Below are 20601 nucleotides of genomic sequence, written 5' to 3'. Positions count from 1 at the left end.
CTAAGTGGAGCAATAAGTCCTGGTAACTAACTTCTTGTTTAGAGTGTAGCCAGTACAGTTTGCCAAATGTTTAAGCTTAGCCCGAACGGCCGCTGTTCCTCGTAGCTGCGCAGAGCCGAAACAGAGCGGAAATCTGGAGAGGGCACTTGCGTGCATGCCAATCACGTTGTTGAAGCAGCGTCGTTTGCTTAGATGTTCTGCCTTTTGAGAACCAACCACGCATGAACAAGTTCACGGCCTACTCATAAGAGCGTTTGTATGATGTTTTAAGGCGAAAGCATTTCTTGGATCATGGGTGGTGTGTAAAGTTTCCGTGACCAGAAAGTGTCCACCGAACTGATTATAGAATAAAAATAAGGCGATGTAAATTGTAATCTGAGTATGAATTGGACTCGGGCTACTGGAGTGCAAGACGGGGATGCTGCCACTTTGTCACGACGCTTCGACGCTTGCAGCTGAGTAAAATCGCCTCTAGTGGATGAATTATTTGAACCAAAATTAGAACAAAGCCTCGTGTACAAACATAAGCGTGAACAGAAGCAGCAGCAGGCCAACAAACAACCGGACGAAAGCGCAAATGCTTTCGCATTATCGGACACAAGAAGACTTAAATACCCCCCCGCCCCTCCCTCGCAATGTTTGTCTTTAACTCTACATGCTCTACTTTGTGCGTTAACTGGGGCAACCACATGCGGATCTAAGTACGACACTAGGCCTGGTTGTTTGCAGATAGCGTCAGGAGGGTGTGTGGTCTACCTAAATCTGCCGATATTGAGGATCCTTTGCACTCCTGTTTTCGTAACCAATGATTGCTACATGTTTGTCGGGGACGCTAAGTTGTTTCTCGAAAATGGGCTCTTTTTTAATTTCATCCAATGAAAGCAACCCTCTGTCCAGAAAATCCGCTGGTGGCGCTGTCGGCGTCGGCGCTTTGAGTTAGAAATCCCGGCCGTTACTCTGGCCGGCGGCATTTTCGGGCGCTGATTGGTTGTCGGTTTTTGTGACGTCACGAGACCACGTGACGGTTGGTCGGCGCTGACATCCTTGAGGCATACTTTTTTAGTGAGATCAGAATGCAGCCGTCCAAGGCCTTTGGCTACCTAGTTAGACACGTTACCTGAAGTCCGTGCGAGTGCTTTCGTACAGATTGTTTAAAGCGGGACTTTATACCTAAGTCAGGTAGTTTTCATATAACGCTGTATCTTACGACTGTATGTTAATGACTACGTATGAGATCATAGGAGCACAAATGAAATTGCTAGTAATTAAGCGAGTACCAAGGTTATTGGACACGAACGAGGATTCCAAGGGGAGACGGCAGACAGGAGACACGAACAGTGTCATGTTATGTCTAAAGTGTCGTGTTATGTTGTGTTATATAAACAATCCCACTTCTAAAGCATCTAGACCACGCGCAGTGACTCTGGTTTCACCTAATTCGAGACTTGCCGAAGTCCACAGCGTCTATGGCGTTCAGCCTGTGAGCAGGAGACCTTGCAGGAGCTATGCAAGGTCGACGTTTATCGCTGGGGACCACAGTTCGATAGAAGTAGATTATAAAACAGATTTTTGCTGAGATCCGGACACACCATGAATAAGCTCAGTTAGTCTAAATTATTCTTTTTCCGCTCATTACACTCTGCCTTGTCCCAGTCAATGTTGCTTCTTCATAAAAATTCCCATTTACCATTAACATCGGCAGATTCCAACCACCTGGTCCCTTTCCACATTACCACTGGGAACATGCGTGTTTGGAGCACGTTACGAATTGCAAGTATTTTACGGTGCCGGCGAGGATCGGAGCAAGTCGGCAACCCCATGACAAGGACGCGCAATGTGCCGCAGTCACGCGAGGCCTCGGCACTGTGAGTAGCCTCCGAATCCGCTCTGAGCAAATATTAATAGCCACCGAGGCTGCGACAAAGCAGCGTTTCCGGGCGTCCTAACGATCGGAGCACGATATAACGTATAATTCATTCCCAGGAATCGATTCGAGTCTACGGCTCTTGTCTCAGGTTCTTATCCTGGTATCTTTTTGAAGCATTTTAACGGGGATCGATTGTTAGGTTTCGTGCTTACCGGTATGTTTCTGAACTTCGGCTAACGAAGCAGGTTCACCGTGCAGTGGGGAGCAGTTTTGTTTAAAGCGTGCCGACATGGCTGATGATGATGATGATTTGCTGCTGCCGAGCAAGCCAGCGCCATCTACCGCTGGACTTTGTGTTATATGTCCCCTACTCGTGCGCGGCCAAAATAAAGGGGTTTCTGCCCCTGAGTTCCCGGCCTCATTTCCGCTCAGTGCTTGCGCTTCACGCCGCCGGGGCCGTGCTGAACAATATTGTTAAGTTTATTTACAGAATGATGCTGCACCTTAGCTTGGTGCACTAACCAACTGAAACAAGAGAAAGCTTCCTCTTTTTCAACCTCTATTCTGGAGAGCCTCTTTTTTGCACTTCCTTGTCCTCTTCTGTGCGCATGACTGACAATATTCAACAGCAGCCGGAAAACCAATGCGTTTCTCCGCGAACCACTACTCTCGCTAGCGGCGGCAGCGGCATCAGTCAGTCGCTGCTAGCGCTGCCTCCGGCGACACCATCCCCCCTTCCTTTCCTCGTGTTCTCCGGTTGCTGCGCGAGCTCCTGCCCACATGGTTCGCCTCTGAGTGTACCCCCCCCCCCCCTTCTTCTTCACTAGACAGGTAGGCAAGCAGGTGCAAGTGATATCGGATGATCACCTGTTTAAAAACCAACTGATAGCGAGTGATTGCGCGGAACAGACGCAAAGTGCGCTGTCCTTCGTAGTTAAATACGCAGCACAGATACACGCCGATTATTGCCGCGGCAAGTGGCGCATCGCAGAAGCCGTTATCACTGCTATGCCGCTATCAGTAACGGTTGTTTATCTGGCCGTCTCGTTACATTCGTGAACAATGGCGGTTTGACGACGTCCTGGCCATCGTCACAAATATAGGCAACGCAGCGCTGGCGGCCCGAAACTGACTCACGGGGGAGGGGGGGGGGGGCTGGATAAGGAAGCAAGGAAGGGATGAGCAATCATCTCTGTGCTTTTGCCATATAGGCGCCCGAGGCGCATAACACAAGTCCATAGCCTTAACGTTAGATGGCGCTAACTTGCTCCGCAGTGCACCGCCGGCGTGCTCTATAAACAAGGCTGCTCACCCCTGTACCATATAAGGCATACTTCACTTCAGTTGCGGCCATTTGAAGCAAGCATCTAAGAATGAAAACTTGTTTACAGATAGTGATGGCCTTTATCTTAGTCCTTGAGTAGGAATGAGCAGCGGGATAACGTGTGAACAAAATGAGCAGCAAGAAATACTTATAGGGGAGACTTAAACCCGGCCTTTAGTGGATGCCGCGATTGCTTTAATGGTTCCCTTCTGTGGTTGCCATTGCGCTTCCCCATTCGGGAATGAAGTTTTCGTTCGCTTACTTTCCAATCGCTTAATTTGTGCTTAGAGCATTTCTTAAGCTCTTCAATACCTCGTTATTCGGCTACCAGATATAAGCAACCACACGACAAGTAAAGCCTCGTTTTAACGAAGCCCCACGGACGTGCCTGTGCGGCCTTAGTGTACCTTACTCGGCATCCAAGATCCCTGGGAATTTGATTCCTATCCCATAATTCCTGCTTTAAATGTGAAACCCGAGCTGGCAGCTCCTGTTATCTGTGTGATGTAATGTGGCCTAGTTACGGTACAAAGCCCATAGACTAATCAGTGCTCGTGACAACGTAAGAAATTCCGCAGAGTTAGCCTTTAACGCTATCACATTAAATTCATTGGAAAGAATTAATTAAGCAACGATAAAAGCCTTACAGGAAACAATCTCAATCGAGAAGATTGCAGACATATGTGGGCTAGTTGGTCTTGATACAACATGAACGGCAACAGGGGGAGAAGAGAAAGTTCCTATCCTAGCTACGCAGATAAAGGTAGAGACAATGCGAGTTGAAGGCTAGTTGCGTAACTTTTCTTGTGATGAAGCTTTGCTCCGGTAATGAGGAACAAAATTTACGATAGCTTTGTCAAGTCGTCATTGAAATTCGCAAATAACTCCAGGGGGTCGAATTTATGTGGAGGCCTCTCCGCTACGGCGTCTGTCATAACCTGAGTCTAGTTAGGATGTTAAAGCTTGCAAACTACACCAATTTTATTTGGGATCTCATTAGTTTCCTCACGGAGGACTGTGATTATTGCGTAGCCGCTGTTGATACTGCCTCGAAGTTTCATCTGGTCTCTCTGTTCAGGCTCAATGCCGTCGGGACATGATTTTATCACTTTGCTTGTTGCACAAGATAAGCCCGCATTTATTTCGCATAATCCCAGCCTCATAGGGCTGCTTCAACCTTCTCTAGATTATTGTAGTTGACTTTCGCGCCTTTTTTTTGAAGTTCTCTTGCAAGCTTTTATTCTTGCGCGCCAGCGAGTAGCAGCCTCTAGTTCAATGACAGTACAGTACGTTTGCTGCCATCATCACCGCCAAATTGTTCTTGTGGACGCAAGACAGCGGAATTTTTTCTAGAAAGACCACTGTCTTTGCTGTGTGCTGTGCTGCCATAACCACAACGTGACAATATCGTCTAGTATTTTTGCATTATGGCCCCCTCTATACACTGCATGCACAATGGCTTCGTGACTGCTGAATTTTCGACTGATGCTGATGCGGCCATTCCCCTTTGTATCGGGGGATCACAAAGTTCTGGATCAGGCTTTCACGTAATTTAAGAAGTCTGAATACAGGGGTTAGTTACATCCTTCGCAGTTCTCCGTCACCTCGTTGATAGTGTGAATAAAGGCTATTATCGAGTAGCCTATACGAATCCCTGCCTATAGTATTTTGTTTGATTGAAGTCTATAGGGTAGCCCTGATTCTACTAGATATTTTCCTTCAAAATGTCTTAGGTGGTATTCAAACGACATCACGGGCGCTAGTTTATGGTATATTATGGTGCAGCCCAGAATCGGCAGTGGAATCCGAAACATATCAATAAGACGATTAGATATGCCGGCAGCCTTTCACCTTGCTTCGTCCACCACAAAATGGCCGCCGCTGTGACGTAGGCGCAGGCTCCCTATAGGCAAAGGACAATAATTTGATCGGTCTGTAATAATATATGTCCCTGTAGACATATATTTCATAAAGATTAATGTACTGTTGCTGTTATTACTATATTCTCTATTGTCGAGGTCATTAGCGACCGCGGATCTAGCACACTCTCTTTAAGGTCTTTCACAAATGCTGCTATTGTGCTGTCCTCTGCACCAGCTTTCTTTTTTTGAGTTCATTTTAAGAGATTTCTTTACTTACTCCTTAGGTTGCAGTAGAATGTCCAATTTCTCTTTTGCATAGCTTGGAACCTTGTCATCCTTGATTATTTGGCTACAGTATAGACATGTGTAGACACTCGGAAAAATTTGATAATTTTTCTACGTGTTTAAAATATCGCCCTACTTGTCCTTTAGCGCGTAGATATGGTTTTAACGCGATATTGGTAAATGGCTCTTTCTCTAGAAGTTCCGGCGTCAATGCTATCGTTGTTGGCGTAGTGAGCGAAAAATTAGGCGCATGCATCTGGCAGTTTTGTTGCTGGCGCGTGACACTGCTGTGCTGTGACAGGTTGTTGAATTGCATGACGTCACGAGACCACGTGACGTGACCCCATTGAGAGGCGCCGCCAATTCGGGCTTCGCCTTCAATATGGGAGAGTGGGATAGTCATCGAACCCTCGAGGACCCTAATCCGCAGTTAGACACGTTGCACCTAAGCCCCCGCACGCACGTTCGCAAGCCTTGGATAAAACCGAGGCGTTATACGGACAGTTATAATGCTAAATGAGGACCTCAAAATGTTTCTCTCGGTTAAACCCCTCGCTTGTTCGCGCTGAAATTTGTCACATATATGGCGCACTGCCGTCTATTATTTACGATGTCACGCTTAAGCGATGTAGATTTGATTAGAAATTAGGGCAGTCTGAAATATAGGCGGCATAAAACACGCAGTTTTCGCACGGTTGATGCCGGTGGCGCCCTCTAGGGCGTCCTTACGAAACGATATAATTTTATTTCAACAGGCACGAAGCGAAAAGCAGTATGAGTCACAATAACCTCATACCGATTTCTCATACTAAACTCATAACAAGTCTCATACAATCTCATATATTCCGAATACGTTGAGCGAATTTTTTATGAGAATATGTGAGATTTATACGAGTTTTGTATGAGTTTAGTATGAGAAATTTGTACGAGGTTATTGTAACTCATAGCGTTTTTTTCGCTAGGGGAGTAATAGAACTGATAAAGTTTACTCCCCTGAATATTGTTAAATAAGTCAAATATTCATCTTCAAACTACCTGTTTAAGAATGTTTACTCACTTCCTTACCAATGTTCATCGTTTCAATGTAAAATCATTTCGCGGGTATGTTACAAATGGCGCAAGCAGAATAAGCTGTGGAAAATATGCTTGTTTTGGGTCCCCGACACCGCAGGCGACGCAGATTTTTAACCGAGTCTTGTCACACAAGTCAAACAAGCCATTCGAACGCGATATTTAAATTACAGGCGGTCGTAACTCATCAGTGTGACGAATTTCAGCGTGAATAAGCTACCAGGTAAATGGAGAGAAGAAATTTCCGGTGCGCAGAAAGCGTTGTAAAGTATTTTATTTGACATGAGATCTTTGACATAATGTGGTATCTTACGACTATATGCAAAGTATGTGTGAGATTACAGGACATTAAGAGATTAGCGATTAGGCGATTAGCAACGTATATGTACGCGAAAGCTGACCAGTAAGGGTAGCAGGAAGCAATTTCTCATTGTCGCGTCATAACTTAAAGGCGGTGCTTAAGTGTCGGTTAAATAGTTCGGGTACTTTTGTTTTCTTTAACATTATCTGGCTGCTTGAGGGTATGCTCAATTCCTTCCTATTATGCTTCATCATGATAGTTACACCGCGAGCATTACCATTTAAATGTCTGCCAGTTATGGATTGTCTATTAGAGACTTTCATGCTTTGATGTTTTCGAATCTAAATTATCGTATCTTCAGAAATCTTACCGCTGTATTGCCTAACTATCCTGTCGTCTTGTTCTGTAGCACACTTCGAAATTATACTTCAGGGGCGCTCGTTCATTGTTCGAATACTGTTATAGCCGTGTTTATAGTTAAAACCAAATATTTTTAACGTAACGATGATCTTGATTTCCTCTTCTGTTCCTCTTACTTTTAATTATAGCTGGTATGGCTATATAGCTGATATGATATAGCTGTAAGTGGTGTATAGATTTTTTTTATTTATTTATTTATTTATAATACCCTCAGGGTACAGTTGTACGTTACAGAGGGGAGGGGCGCATACAGGATATATATATAGAACAGAAGGTTAACAAAAGCGTACAAATCTGAAAAACAAAGCAAATAAAAAAAGAACAAGGTACATGTGCAATTTAGGAAATTTAGGAAAACGGCATAGGTGTTAAAAACAACAATATAAAAATATAATGAGCAACAGTATACAATGATGTTATGCAAATAACCATACAGTAAGTTTTAAAACTAGGCAAAAAAGAAAGATTGCAGCGCGGATTTAAATTTTTGTTCTTCAGTTATACTTGTTAGTGATGCAGAGAGGTTATTCCAATCATTACAGGTGCGGGGAAGAAAGGAGTTAAAATAGGCAACTGTGTTTGTGTGCGGAATGTTTACCTTTTGACTATGGTTCTATGGTATGGTTTGACTATGGTATGGTTATGGTATGATTAACGTGGCGGAATGGTTTTGACTATTCACACTATGACCACTAGCTACACTGTACCCTGCCGAGAACTTTTACATCCTACACAATGCCTGGGTGAGCGCACTGTACGAATCCTAATTTCATTTTTAGTCTTCCCATGTGGACTCTTCCAAGTGTACTTATAGTTTACTTATATCTTTATTATTAGAATAATTTGTTTGTAAGCCTTAAATCATACCGTTATGCGAACTACATTACCTCACCTTGCTACTTCTAGAAACTGTGCCATGGTTCCTCACTGCCAAACCACCGACCTACTTCTTATTTACTACGGTTTTTAGGTTACCAATCAGCACAATTTAATGTGCTTTTACCCTGTTTATCACCGTTGAAGTCTTCATAGAAGGTTTTTAATGCCTGGTTAGCATGGCTGGATGTAGGCACTCAGGTCAGTAGCAACTACTATCAAACTTAATTAAGAACGTGCCGCACACTAGTCAGTGTTACAGTATTGCTCTAAACTTTCACTTCTATCATTAACGCTAAGAAAGCCTACACAAGTTCTCGTATATTCCCAAAGCAGCGATAAAATAGCACATGCCCATCCATTAGCGCTGTGTATGATTAACGTGTTAAAATATAATCCCAAAGCAGCGATAAAATAGCACGTGCCCACCCATTGGCGCTGTGTATGATTAACGTGTTAAAATATAACATCACTAATCACCATGACTTCGCACTTAATACACAGTTCCTCAAAATGCTTTGCTATGCAAACCCAAATCCATAACGTTAAAGCGCTAAATATTTGTTAATTGGCAATGTCTGATTGAGCAGAGCAAGGGACTCTTAGCACGGTCCTATATGCGTTTCAGGTCTGACCTCCACCGTGCTTAATTCCTACGCAGCCGCCGGGGATTGTGAGCCGGAGGCTATCTGGTGTATCAATAGGAGGTGATGGCCCACCACTATACCAGGGTGGCTAAATTTTGTCCTGGTGAGGGAGTATGGTGGTGTGTGCGGTCACCGTGATCAGGCTGCAATTCATACGGGCTATGCGATTCCACAAACACGTTGATTTCCTTTTAATCCGATTTCGAATTTCACGGCACCGAGATTTCAAACGCGATACTATTAGACGCAGGACTTATGACGAGACATATTAAATGCATCAGTTTGGAGAATGTGGTTATGCGGTGCGTTATATACTGATGTGGTCTTTTAGTAGAACGCCATGAAAGGAAAAAAAAAATTCCCCATGAAAATAAAATTGGTCCGTGCTCCAGCTGGAAGCAGTGGTTGCTTTTTGAGCTGCTTCATTTTTTAAGCGGAATCAATTGTGCTCTAGGAGTGATGATGCATATTCTTCCGCTGAGCTGTTGACTGTACTGTACCCATAGGTGGCAGACTATAAATACTTAGAGAAGTTAATATGCGAGGGTATATATCGGTCCTAGATCATAATTGCTCTGCTAGACGAACTATCTGGTGTTTGAATGCTGATTTACGAACTGAAAGCCGGTTGCTATTTTCCGTCTCGTTTGGTTTTCATGTCAATGAATTAAAGCGCGCGCGGGCATGCGCAAAGTGGTTAAAACCTTTGCATGGCAAAAATTATTGTCCAGAATTTTTCTCCTGTCTTTTTTCTAGCTGGTGGACTTGCACGTGTACATCGTCCCCGAGGAGAGATGGCTGCGAAAGCGGAAGTTGGCTCGGAACCACGTGGTGGATTACGCCATATCCGCCGGCTTTATCCGGTATGTAGCCGCTAGCTCACTCCTTTTATACTCGACGAATATCATTAACTTCGGACTAAATGGATACGGTTGGCATATGATGAATAATATGAAACATTGAAGATATCTGAAACCGCCGCTTGCAAAGAATTGACGCATAACATACCTCGCCTGTCTTGGAACATCTACGAATGGTGTAAGGAAATTTCTAGGAGGAGGTTGGTAGAGCTTAGAGAATTGCTTTCTCGGCGAAGATATTGTCGGCTTTGTACTCGAATGCATCCGAGGGGAGAAGGCAGCCTTGGGCTTTCCACGTCTTCATTGCGCATTACAACGGGTAAAGAGTGGGCCGAGGTTGTCGACAAGGGGGTTTGTGTCCCAAAGCGATTAAAGCTTTCAGAGGCTCAGGCTCTGAGGAACGATGTAGTGGTGGGATCTGAGAATTTAGGACACTTCGGAATTTTTAACGTGCACTGGCATTTTAACGTGCAAAGCACGTGCAAGTGCCTTGCGTTTAGCGGCTATTGGAACGTAGCCGCCGTAGCTGGGTATGAACCCGGGTATTCCGACGCAGTACCCGAAGGCTCTAACCACTGTAAAAAAAAAAAAAAAAAAAAAAAAAAACTGCAGCGGGTATGCGTACTTGCTATAATTGGAAATAATTCCGAAATTTAGGCGCGTTTCAATCAAATCAGTTTATTTTATACAAAAAGCGCGTTTCGGCCGCATGTGAGTATTCTATAACTATCTGCTACGGTAATACCTAGGCAGACCTTTACGAAAAGTAGTAATGTTAGAGTTACCAACCTCTTTGTTGAACCCATTTCTATTTTTGCCCTTGATGTGAATTAGATTTTTCTAAAGCAGTAATACTTGTCGTTACGAGGGGTCGTTATAAACGTGACTGGTACACGTCTGAGCACCAGAGGCTTAAAAGCGAAACGTAAACCTTGAAAGTGCGAAATAAATACCAGCTGTAAACATTATTTTGTGTTACACAAAGCGACGGTGAATGTGTACAGGGAAGAAAAAAAGTGGAAAAAATGCATTGAGCAATTTCAGTGCGAAGACTTGAAGGACGTTGAACGAAGCTAGATACAAGTTCTTTTTTTCTACTTCGTCGACGGACCACTCGCGAAATGCACAGACTATTGCAACCGACAAAGCAAGCAAGTTTACCTGCACCTTTGAATATTGCTTTGGTAAATCGATTTAGTTATTAGCACTAATAATAGAACACTAAGGTAATGTTTAACAGCCTCGAGAAGGAACAGCAGTTTACCTTAGGTAGGGAAGCACTGGAAGTAGTAGGCGAATATGTCTACTTAGGACAGGTAGTAACCACAGATCCGGACCATGAAAAGGAAATAACAAGAAGAATAAGATTGGGATGGAGCGCACTTGGCAAGCACTCGCAGATTATGACTAGCAGCTTACCGGTATCGCTCAAGAGAAAAGTATACAACAGTTGCATCTTACCTGTACTCACCTATGGGGCTGAAACGTGGAGGCTAACCAAGAGAGTTCTACTTAAGTTGAGGACAACCAAGAGGGCTATGGAAGGAAAAATGGTAGGGGTAACATTAAGAGATAGGAAGCGTGCAGAGTGGGTCAGAGAAATAACTGAAGTTACCGACATTCTAGTGGAAATTAAGAAGAAATGGGCATGGGCAGGACATGTGGTGCGAAGAAAGGATAACCGACTGTCGCTTAGGGTGACAAACTGGATTCCAAGGGAAGGAAATCGTAGAAGGGGGCGGCAGAAAGTTACGTGGACGGATGAGGTTAGAAGTTCGCAGGGGTCAAGTGGATGCAGCTAGCACAGAACCGGGTTAAGTGGAGACATATGGGAGAGGCCTTCGCCCTGCAGTGGGTATAGTCAGGCTGATGATGATGATGATGACGACTACGACTAATAATATGATTTTATCTCTATTTAAAGCAATGTTACGCGCAACAAAATAAAATAGTGCATCACGGTTAAGTGATTAGGCAAGGCGGTCCTCACACTGCCGGTATCTGCGGCAGCCGGGTGGTATCACATGATGCCGCTTTCTACCTAACCCCGATTGCACCGTCAATATTTTCGGTCATGAAAAACGCAGCCATTATGATATTTACAGAGCACTTTCTCTTAACACACACAGATCTGAACTTGACAAAGATTAGCATTTGAGTCAGAGGCTGCAGCGGTGGTCTTTATACACAGATTTGTGTTTGGGCCGTTTTCCTCTGTTATCATGTCTGTTTTAGGCAGTTCAAAGATTGTGCGCTAACTTGATCCGCTCTTTAACTGCTCTATTAAGGCAGCATAAAGTGCACGGTTCTTGCTCTGCTGCAGGAAAACTTAAAAAAAGTCATTATTACGCTAATGTAATTTGGCAAACATACACACAGATTTAGAGGCACACTGCATAGGTATACGATTAGGTTAGTCTATTTCAATGTATTTGTCGCTCACCGCATTCTCAGCGCATCATTCTTTTTTCCCTGTTACGTCACTGCCGAAGTGCCTTCCGGCTGCTGGGGGCTGAACTCGTGATGATTAGGTGCTTGCCAGCAGAAGCCCACAACCACTGCTGTAATCTGGGGAATTAACCCTGGGAAGATAGAATGAATAACCACAACTGAATGCTGCGTTAACTAGCAAGTTAGAAGTGTAGGAGGCTACTTTAACAAGATTAGCGGTTACTTGCTGCAAGGACACACCGTATTGGACCCGCCGTAGTGGCTCATTGGCTTTGGAGCTAATCGATTGCTGATCCCAATTTCGTGAGTTTGATCGCGGCCTTCATGGCCGCTTTCTAGTAGACGCAACACGCGGTAAACACTCTATGATATGCTGTTAGTGCTCAATGAGGAACTCTGAGGCGGTCTTTATTACTCCAATACCTGTGTCTACAGTCTGTCATATTGGTAAACACATGGATTTAGAGCCACACTGGATGGGTTTTCAATTAGGTTAGTCTCTTCCAATTTTGTCACTCACCGCATGACGTCACATGCGGCGAGTGACTTACCGTACCATAACCAGCCTTGGTTATAGGAGCAAGTGATCGGTTATTGAGTTCTTGCATTCGGTTTACTGACTTGACATCCAGCTACACAGAAGACCAAAGATGGGCTTTCGAGGTAGTTAAAATAGCATGTAATCTTGTTTGAACGAACTTCTTTTGCTCAGTGTTTTATCACATCGTGAAAAATCCTGCTCTTGAAATATTAGTTTTTTAGACACTCAGGGTAACGGCTCCATGAAGCCCTTACAAGAACTACAAGCATGGAGGAAGGAAACAACTTAGAAGAGGCCCTTGCCATTCCCAATGCATTGGAGAAAATGTGGCGGAAGTGACGTCAAAATGAAGGGTTAGCCAATCGGGCCATTAGCAACGGCGACGCTGTTGCTATGAAAACTCGGGCCACTATCAACAGCGTTGCTAAGAGCCCGAGATACGTGTGCGTCGCGGAGATAGAAAATACGGAGGGTAAAGGAGGAGGAGATACATTGCAGCGTCCAGTCCCGGCGCGGCCGCGTGGCCATGCCGGCTTCAAAAAAGTGATGTCAGGGCCTCTCCTAAGTTCTTTCCTTCCTCCATGACTACAAGACTTCAGACTGTCAATCGAATGCCTAAAGAAAAGTTTAGGGAGCACCGCTTATAAAATCGCTGGAAATGAGTGTGTTGCCGAGCAAGCTGCACATGTGCGTTGCCTCAAAGATTCACGGGCGCTTGAACGAAACTCTGAGCTAAATGTAGTACATCTCTGAGGCTTTCGACACCCGCTCGCCCGTGCCTCCTCACTTCTTCGGCCTGTGAGTGCTGCTGGACGTGTTCGTTGCCTCAGATAAGTTAACTCGAACAAAACCCTGAGCCAAAAGTAGGACATCTCTGAGGCTCTCCACCTCCGCACGGCCTCACTCCGTCAGCATGTCAGTACGATCGTTTTCCGCCAGATGGCGGAGCCTGCTTCACGGTTGGAGCAAATGACCGGAAGCCGTTGACCGCGCGAAAAAAGAAACGTATAGGTAAAGCAAGCAAGTGGGGGGCCCACCCATGCAGGCAATTTATGCTGTTTGAAAATTTGCGACTGAGCACTCCCGCGCCCCAGGGCTCCGTTTCTAGGACGACAGTGATCACGCTTTTCAAACGGGCTGCTTCGCGTTGGAATCGGGCGGCCGGTGATATAAAGTGTCCCAGAGGATCATTTTCAGGAGTGTTCTGCGATCAAGAGAGCTGATGATGGGCTTTCGAGCTATGCTGTGATGGGAATGTTACCGGTGGAAATGCGTGTTTAGTGCGACAAAGGTCAGTGACCCTTGCTGTGTGGGCGTAGAGAAATGGAAAATCTCTAAAATGGCTGTCCAAGGCCATTAAAATCAACGCCCCATGTTTTTTGTATTGTTGGACAATTCTTCATTCAAACGGTGTGTTTACGAAGGCGTTAGACTTCACAATCATGTTTGTTTTGATGGCACTGAATGCTTATACTATATGTTTAAGGTTTGTTGTCATTAAGTGCACTGAGAGTAATATATGTAAAATAATTATCATTCAAGTATTTGAATTAGCGGCAGGATGTAAATGTGTACATGCTCATCATTATTCATGATTACATACTTTTGTTTGTTGACTTGCACAGGTTGAGATAAATATTAACCTATAAGCTGACAATATAATTATGATAGGAGGCACATGAAGCTCACAAAATATCTCATTCTTTCTTGATTTCGATGCAGGCTTTTTCAACTGATGTTTGAACTGGAGACGATGAAAGTGGAGTTAGTAGTAACAATCAGTTTTATACAATAGTTAGTGCGAACATTTCAAAATGTCCGCTGAAATCACCGCCACATCGAAAACAAGGTACAAAATTCTTATTCCGGGGCTGACAAACTGCATTGATTTATTTCTCATGAGTGTCTCTTTAGAGGCGCCACCAGAGAGGGCCGTAGAGCATGCCAACAGAGCATGTTTGCTCAAACGGACAATTGAAAAAAAAAAAAAAAATGTCTAAGCCAAGAATCAAATCCCCATCCTTCCGTGTCCGAGCCGAACGTACTAACCACTAGCTTACGTTGACTTTTTTTTTTCTAGATTGCTATGTGTACATAATTCCAAAATATACAGCACATATATATTTACAAGTTCGGGAGGCCGCTTGCCGACCCTGAAAAATGTAATCCTTTCATTTGGGCTAGGTTCCTAAACACCAATTCTGTTTCAGCACCACAGTCTGCATGTTTCAAAACATCATGGACTTTTACATACAAGATCTGTGTATAAATTCTACTCTACGTTGACTTCCTGCAAACGTGTCCAAAATTGTCCTTGTCTAGCGTAAGGGCGCCAAAGAACGTTGCGGGAAATAAACAATTAAAAATGTTTAAATAACAACAAATAAGGAACAGTGAATACAGAAATAAAAATAAATCTAAAAATAAAGAAGTGCATAAAGGAAGTAGAAAAATGACGACGCGTAAACGCTTTCGCGTCATTGCACTTAAGCACTGTTTATCGCACGCCTGGGTCCGTATTCCGAGTTTGCATCGTTATCGAAAGTGTTGCTATCTCCCCGTCCTCGAGTAATCTGATTGGTGGAAACCCCGGAATATGATGTGGCCGCCTATTCCGGTTCCGTATTGGCAACACCCAGTTCCGGCATTTCGACCAATCAGATGACTCGAGGTCACGTGGGATAGTGACACTTCTATGACGACGCAAACTCGGAATAAGGACCCTGGTATGTTCTTAACTCAGTGCACCGAGGCAACGAGTTTTTGCAATGCAATACATTGGTTACAATGACGCTTCATGAACTTCAAGTATTTGCGAGCCAAACGCCCAAAGCAGTATCTATAGACCACATGTTATGGATTAAATTTGTACAGCGAATAAAATACACGGTGTTGTGTATCTGTCTTAGAATAGAATAAAAACAGCACGCTGTTTTTATTCTAATCATGAAACAACTAACCCAACAAGCCTCCCTTTTGCAGTTTATCTGTCTATCTGGAATAGCTTTTAGCATTTGGAATTAAGTTTTTTAGCATTTATTCCTACTTTCACTGCGCAACATACTCATTCAAAGAGCACAGGCGTTTTACCGAGGAAGTATGCAGCCTTATTAGTGGTATCAAAAAAAAGTTGCTAGCTTAGGGCTATGATATTTGTGTTACAGTTGAAAGCACTGAACACTAATGCGTAATTTTTACTTTTACCAGCTGCCATAGGGTGTTATCTTTTTATCTCTAAGGTGACCCGAAGAATATCATTAGGCTTCAACTTCGGCGATAGGCAAAGGTCGCCCTCGAAAAGATCCGAGCTTCCGCGGAGGCTGTGAGGATGACATGGTTTGGAGGTCTCTTTGGTGTGCTACGCTGTGACTCTAAATGTGCGCTATGGCACGAGTTAAATGTGGTATTTCATCAAGTACGGTTGCTTTCCTTCGTACATTTCTGGACCCAATGAGGTACCTAAACCTGGTAGTCCAAGCATTTTCTTTCTTGCTCGCTTCTCTGACCTTAAAGAGACGAGTTCAGAGAGGACAATGCCTTCATGATCAGAGAAGAGTAAATTTTTCACCTTTCCCTTTTATTGTGTTGCCGTCGCTTCCACTTACATGAATGTTATACAATTTCAGTATCGCTGATGCAAAGCTTTACCTCGTAAATGTCATGTAAATTTAGCTCATTAGCGGCTTGAGGAACTTTGTGCCCATTATATTGAAACCAATTATTGCACTTTGAAAACCCTTTGGCTGGACATTGCTTCCATTCATTTTTTGTCTTTAAAGGATACTTAAGAATTCTAAATGCATAGAATTTTGGCTCGTTGTAAAAACTTTCATTACGGTTTTGCTGTGTATGCAGAAGTTTGTCAGGCAGCAAAAAGTGGCTGCGTTGCTCATAAAAGTACATTAAAAGTGGCTCAAACTCTCAGTTAGAACCTAAAGTGTGCGCAACAGACAGGACTGCGGGATACCCGCTTCTATGTAGATGGCCACCGGGATATGCTCGTGTCCACAATTTATATGCTGAATTCGCCGTAGATGGCGCCACATGCAATGCAGTGTTAGGCCTTTGCTAGCTAAAAAAAGCTCCTCGCTGAATGCAAGCGGCGTCTTTGCCGTTGTGTTGGGTTGATTTACCGATGCACATCAACTTTAATCCGCCTTTTGCACAAGTATTTAGAGTATGCGCAAAACTATAGCGGCATGCAATAGAACCAGTCTGGACGGCGTTGTTTCGCACCTCTCACGTAAGAAATATTTAGGAAGAGTCCATGTAGCCCACTACTAGGCTGCCTTCCAGCTGCCTCCAGGGTGACGGCGCCACATCTTCGCGCAAATGAAGATTGCTCTTAGCGGTTTTTAATGGCGCCACCAAGTCTCATAGGCAAGCGTTTTCTCAGTATGCCATAGACGTCTGCGCAAGCAAGCGTTTCTCTGCAAGCATTCAAACCGGTGACGTAGTCAAAGATTAAAACTCGAGCTTCTCCACACAGCGCTGAAGGGCTGCAGAGAAGCGCTCTGATGGCGTCACAGGCGGTAATATTTGTTATTTTCATTGCATTCGTCCACATTCTGCGTTGCCTTTTCTGATGCCGCCCAACAACGTTTCTAGGGCTTTGTTGTCAGTAGCGTTGTTTTAACTGCTTCACACCAAGCATGTCTTTTTGGGAAACCTACCGATACTGTCAGTGATGTCATCATGCGTCCCCCTCCCCCCGTCGCTGTGTGGTGCGGATAATCCTGATAATCGTCGCGGTTTTAATCGCAAATTGCACCATTGTTTCCAACCGCTGGCGCCAAAATATTTCGCATGCTTAAACTGGAAGCTAACCCCTCGAAAGTAATTGAAATTTGAATTTGGTGCAGTTTCTTTTAGACGCTCGTTGCATACGCCAGTTCTGACAGTCTTTATTGCTTTTTTATGAAGAACGCTGATCAATAAATAAATAAATAAATAAATAAATAAATAAATAAATAAATAAATAAATAAATAAATAAATAAATAAATAAATAAATAAATAAATAAATAAATAAATAAATAAATAAATCATTTGATTATTAATAATTAATTAATCAATAATAATTAATTATGTATATATTTATAAATCAATCAAATCATAAATATTCAGACAATAAAAATAAATAAATCGATAAATCAATCAAGAAATAAATAGATGATCAATTCGCAGTGTTCTGCCCACTGCCCGGCTGGTGGACGTGCGGCAGGAGATCGACCGGCAGCTGGGCCACGACGTGGTCCCCAAGGAGTACGTCTTCCTTCGCAGCGTCGGCAGGAACTTCACCCAGGTATTACAAACCTTCTATGTTTGCTTGCTCCCCATTGTGTTGAGGACGTACTGTCTGCGTCGGACAAAACGCGATAGAGAAGCGAAGAGTCCAAAGGACATATATTGGTTCTGATGCATGCGAGTTTGTTTTCTTTTTTCTTCCCATTGCCCCATTTCGTTTGACGTTGTACGTGCCCATAGCACTGTATACCGGTGACGTTAGGTTGGTCACGTGCTTTTTAAGGACTCTTTGTTTTTTTTTTTTTTCGTCTAAGATCGAGCGACGTTCGGGATTTCGATTGAAGCATTGGACCATCGGACTGACGTTTTAATGTAATGCATGAATTCAGACAGTTTCTTCACATGCTGAGGGCTGGTTACTCAAAGATGTCGAACCCGTTTCGTACAGGTTGGGGGCAGGGGGCGTACGTGTCGTGCAATAACGGCTTTTCATCGCGGTCATATCCACCATGTGTCACTTCAAGCTCTTAATCATCATCCTCATTATCATCAATATGGGAAAAAACGCTGAACAATACATATTGCTTTTTTGAACGACTTTGTTGTAGCAACGATCGCCTGTCTTCAAATGAGCAAGAAAAAAAAAAGAGCATTGTGCCTTTAGAACCGTCTGTTGGGGATAGCCTGGTGATTCCCAGTCGTTCTTGTCCAGGGACATTAACACGGTAACGGAGCAGGAAACGAGCCCTTAGTTTCAATTGAAACTTGTCAAATTTACTGAATAATATTTTTTTTTTCAAATATGCAACAATGGGAGGTAACATAGTTGAGTACGAGCTATGTCTTGGGATGACTATTTTTCAATGTGTCTGCCCAGTGCTCGTGTAACATGTTATCCCGTTTGTTATGCGCACGTGCTACACGCGTTATTAAGGATGACGCACTCTCCCGCCACATTCTTTTTGTAATAGCCACTGTGTTTTTGCCGGTCTAAGCTCCTTACCATGGGAAAAAGCTTCTCATGTTTCTAATGTTTTAAAATCAGAAGACTAATTAGAAGTACTATCAGAGCTGGGAGATTTTCTCACGTTTTCATTGTCTTCTAGCGTGCGGCTCTTTTTCCGCGCGATTTTGAAACTCTGTAGGCACCTTCAGCATATCAGGCACAGCAATCTTACACAGATTGTCTCTCTTATCTCCTCTCTTGAAAATTACATGCTCTAAATAGATATCGATTGTTGCAGCTGTATATCGTTTTCATGAACTGTTATTGTGCGTGAATGATTGGAAAGGGTATGATAAACATCACGTGTGCTGCTGGCACTGCTAGCTTCCATATTCGTGTCATGCTTTCGTCGGGTCTTTTGTCGTGTCTCCTGTGTCAAATTGTACAAAACTGCCTTGATTAAAGTAAAAAAAGAAAAGAAATGTAACAAACATTTATTTTCCCCCCTTCAGGTGAAAGACTTCCAAGAGATGGACCTGAAGGCCAAGAGCTTCCTACCGCCTTGTGTGAGTGGCATGTTCCCTTCTATTATTAAGGCTCATCAGCTACAGCAAAGAAAAAAAAAAAAGTAAATTTTGGCCCTTACTCGTGATCGAGTCATGTGGTGTAGTTACCAGCGGTCAAAACATGCGCGTTCTTCCATGCCTTGGTTCATTACAGGTGAATCGATTTCTTGGAAGCGCAATATATTTTGTCTCGTCTCGCGTCTCGTAAACTATTGCTACCGATGCGCATGCCGATGGTTCATTAAATTGAGCCCCCTATCAGCCCGCTGTTAAGGATTACTTCGTTAGCGCGAGTAGTAAAAAAACATTTTTCGCTCTTTCTAATAAACTTTACTCTAGGGCCACGACAGCGTTTTCGCAGCCTCGGAATGTTAGATGGCGAATCAAAAGAGAAAACACAATTAAAATAGGTTGCTGGTCACGAACGCACAGTTCCTTTTTGGCATTTTCGCATGCGTAGAATGCAAATCACTAACAAATCAATCAGTAGCATCATTCTGACCGAAACGAATCGTCTGGCCTGCCTTTGGTGATGATCTGCTTTTTTGCACAAGTTAAGTCTTACGCCGGAAGAACCAAATGACAAGTTGCAGTTATGATATGTGTTTAGTTCACCCCTTTGTGGGTGTTGTGAGCGAAAAATTACAGGCATTGTTCTGGCTGGCGGTAGCTGGCAGTTGCCATACCGAGTGCTCATTGGATAGCATGCTGTGGTGACGTTACGAGACGACGTACATTACATGGCTGGCGCTGTCAAATCGGGCTCTTCTTTTCAGATTGGGGGGGGGGGGGGGGAGAGAATGTTTGGTTTCTGGGGTCCTTTGCATAGTAGGCCAGCTAACGAATATGCTAATGAATATGCGGAGACAATAGAGACAGAAAATAAGGCCTGAGTTATTAAGCGAAATAGAAAATTTGTATGTACATGAACGATGATCAGCAAAATTACCTGCGTGCTGATGTCATTAACGCTATTGCAACATACACTCAAAGGCTTCCCAAGTTTCCCCAAGTGCCTCCCTAAGTTTCGATTAAAGTCTCACGACTCTTTCTGGGGAAAATACCGGAAAAAAATTCGCATTATAATTTCGCCGTTGGGAAAGTCTTTTAGCTAACTAGAAGGCACGACAAAATACACGCCATTTAAACGATGCACTATTTTTATATTATGTTCAATAGTAGGACTTACTTTGGTCCCTCCAAATGATAGAGAACGGTGCATATCTGTGTCTTAAGACGCGCTTCACTCGTATGTAGAGAGTCGGCGGGATTGTTTTGCAGCAGTGTATAGGTACTCCGCTGTCCCAAAGTGGCAATATCATTGAGAAGCTAAATTCCA

General features: G+C 43.6%; 1 protein-coding gene across 1 annotated transcript in view; it reads left to right on the top strand.

Moving 5' to 3' along the window:
- Positions 1 to 20601, top strand: part of LOC146181711 (uncharacterized) — a 222109-nt gene that overhangs the window by 90404 nt on the left and 111104 nt on the right. Inside the window, exons 3-5 of the mRNA XM_084575835.1 lie at positions 9410 to 9516; positions 17691 to 17808; positions 19209 to 19262. Of these exons, the coding sequence (XP_084431961.1) occupies positions 9410 to 9516; positions 17691 to 17808; positions 19209 to 19262 (279 nt within the window). The remainder of the gene's footprint in view (positions 1 to 9409; positions 9517 to 17690; positions 17809 to 19208; positions 19263 to 20601) is intronic.

The sequence above is a fragment of the Amblyomma maculatum genome, chromosome 8, assembly GCF_055883805.1.
Source record: "Amblyomma maculatum isolate TAMU_Amacu chromosome 8, ASM5588380v1, whole genome shotgun sequence".
NCBI lineage: Eukaryota > Metazoa > Arthropoda > Arachnida > Ixodida > Ixodidae > Amblyomma > Amblyomma maculatum.
The sequence above is the reverse complement of the archived record's forward strand: the minus strand, read 5'-3'. Positions and strand labels throughout refer to the sequence as shown.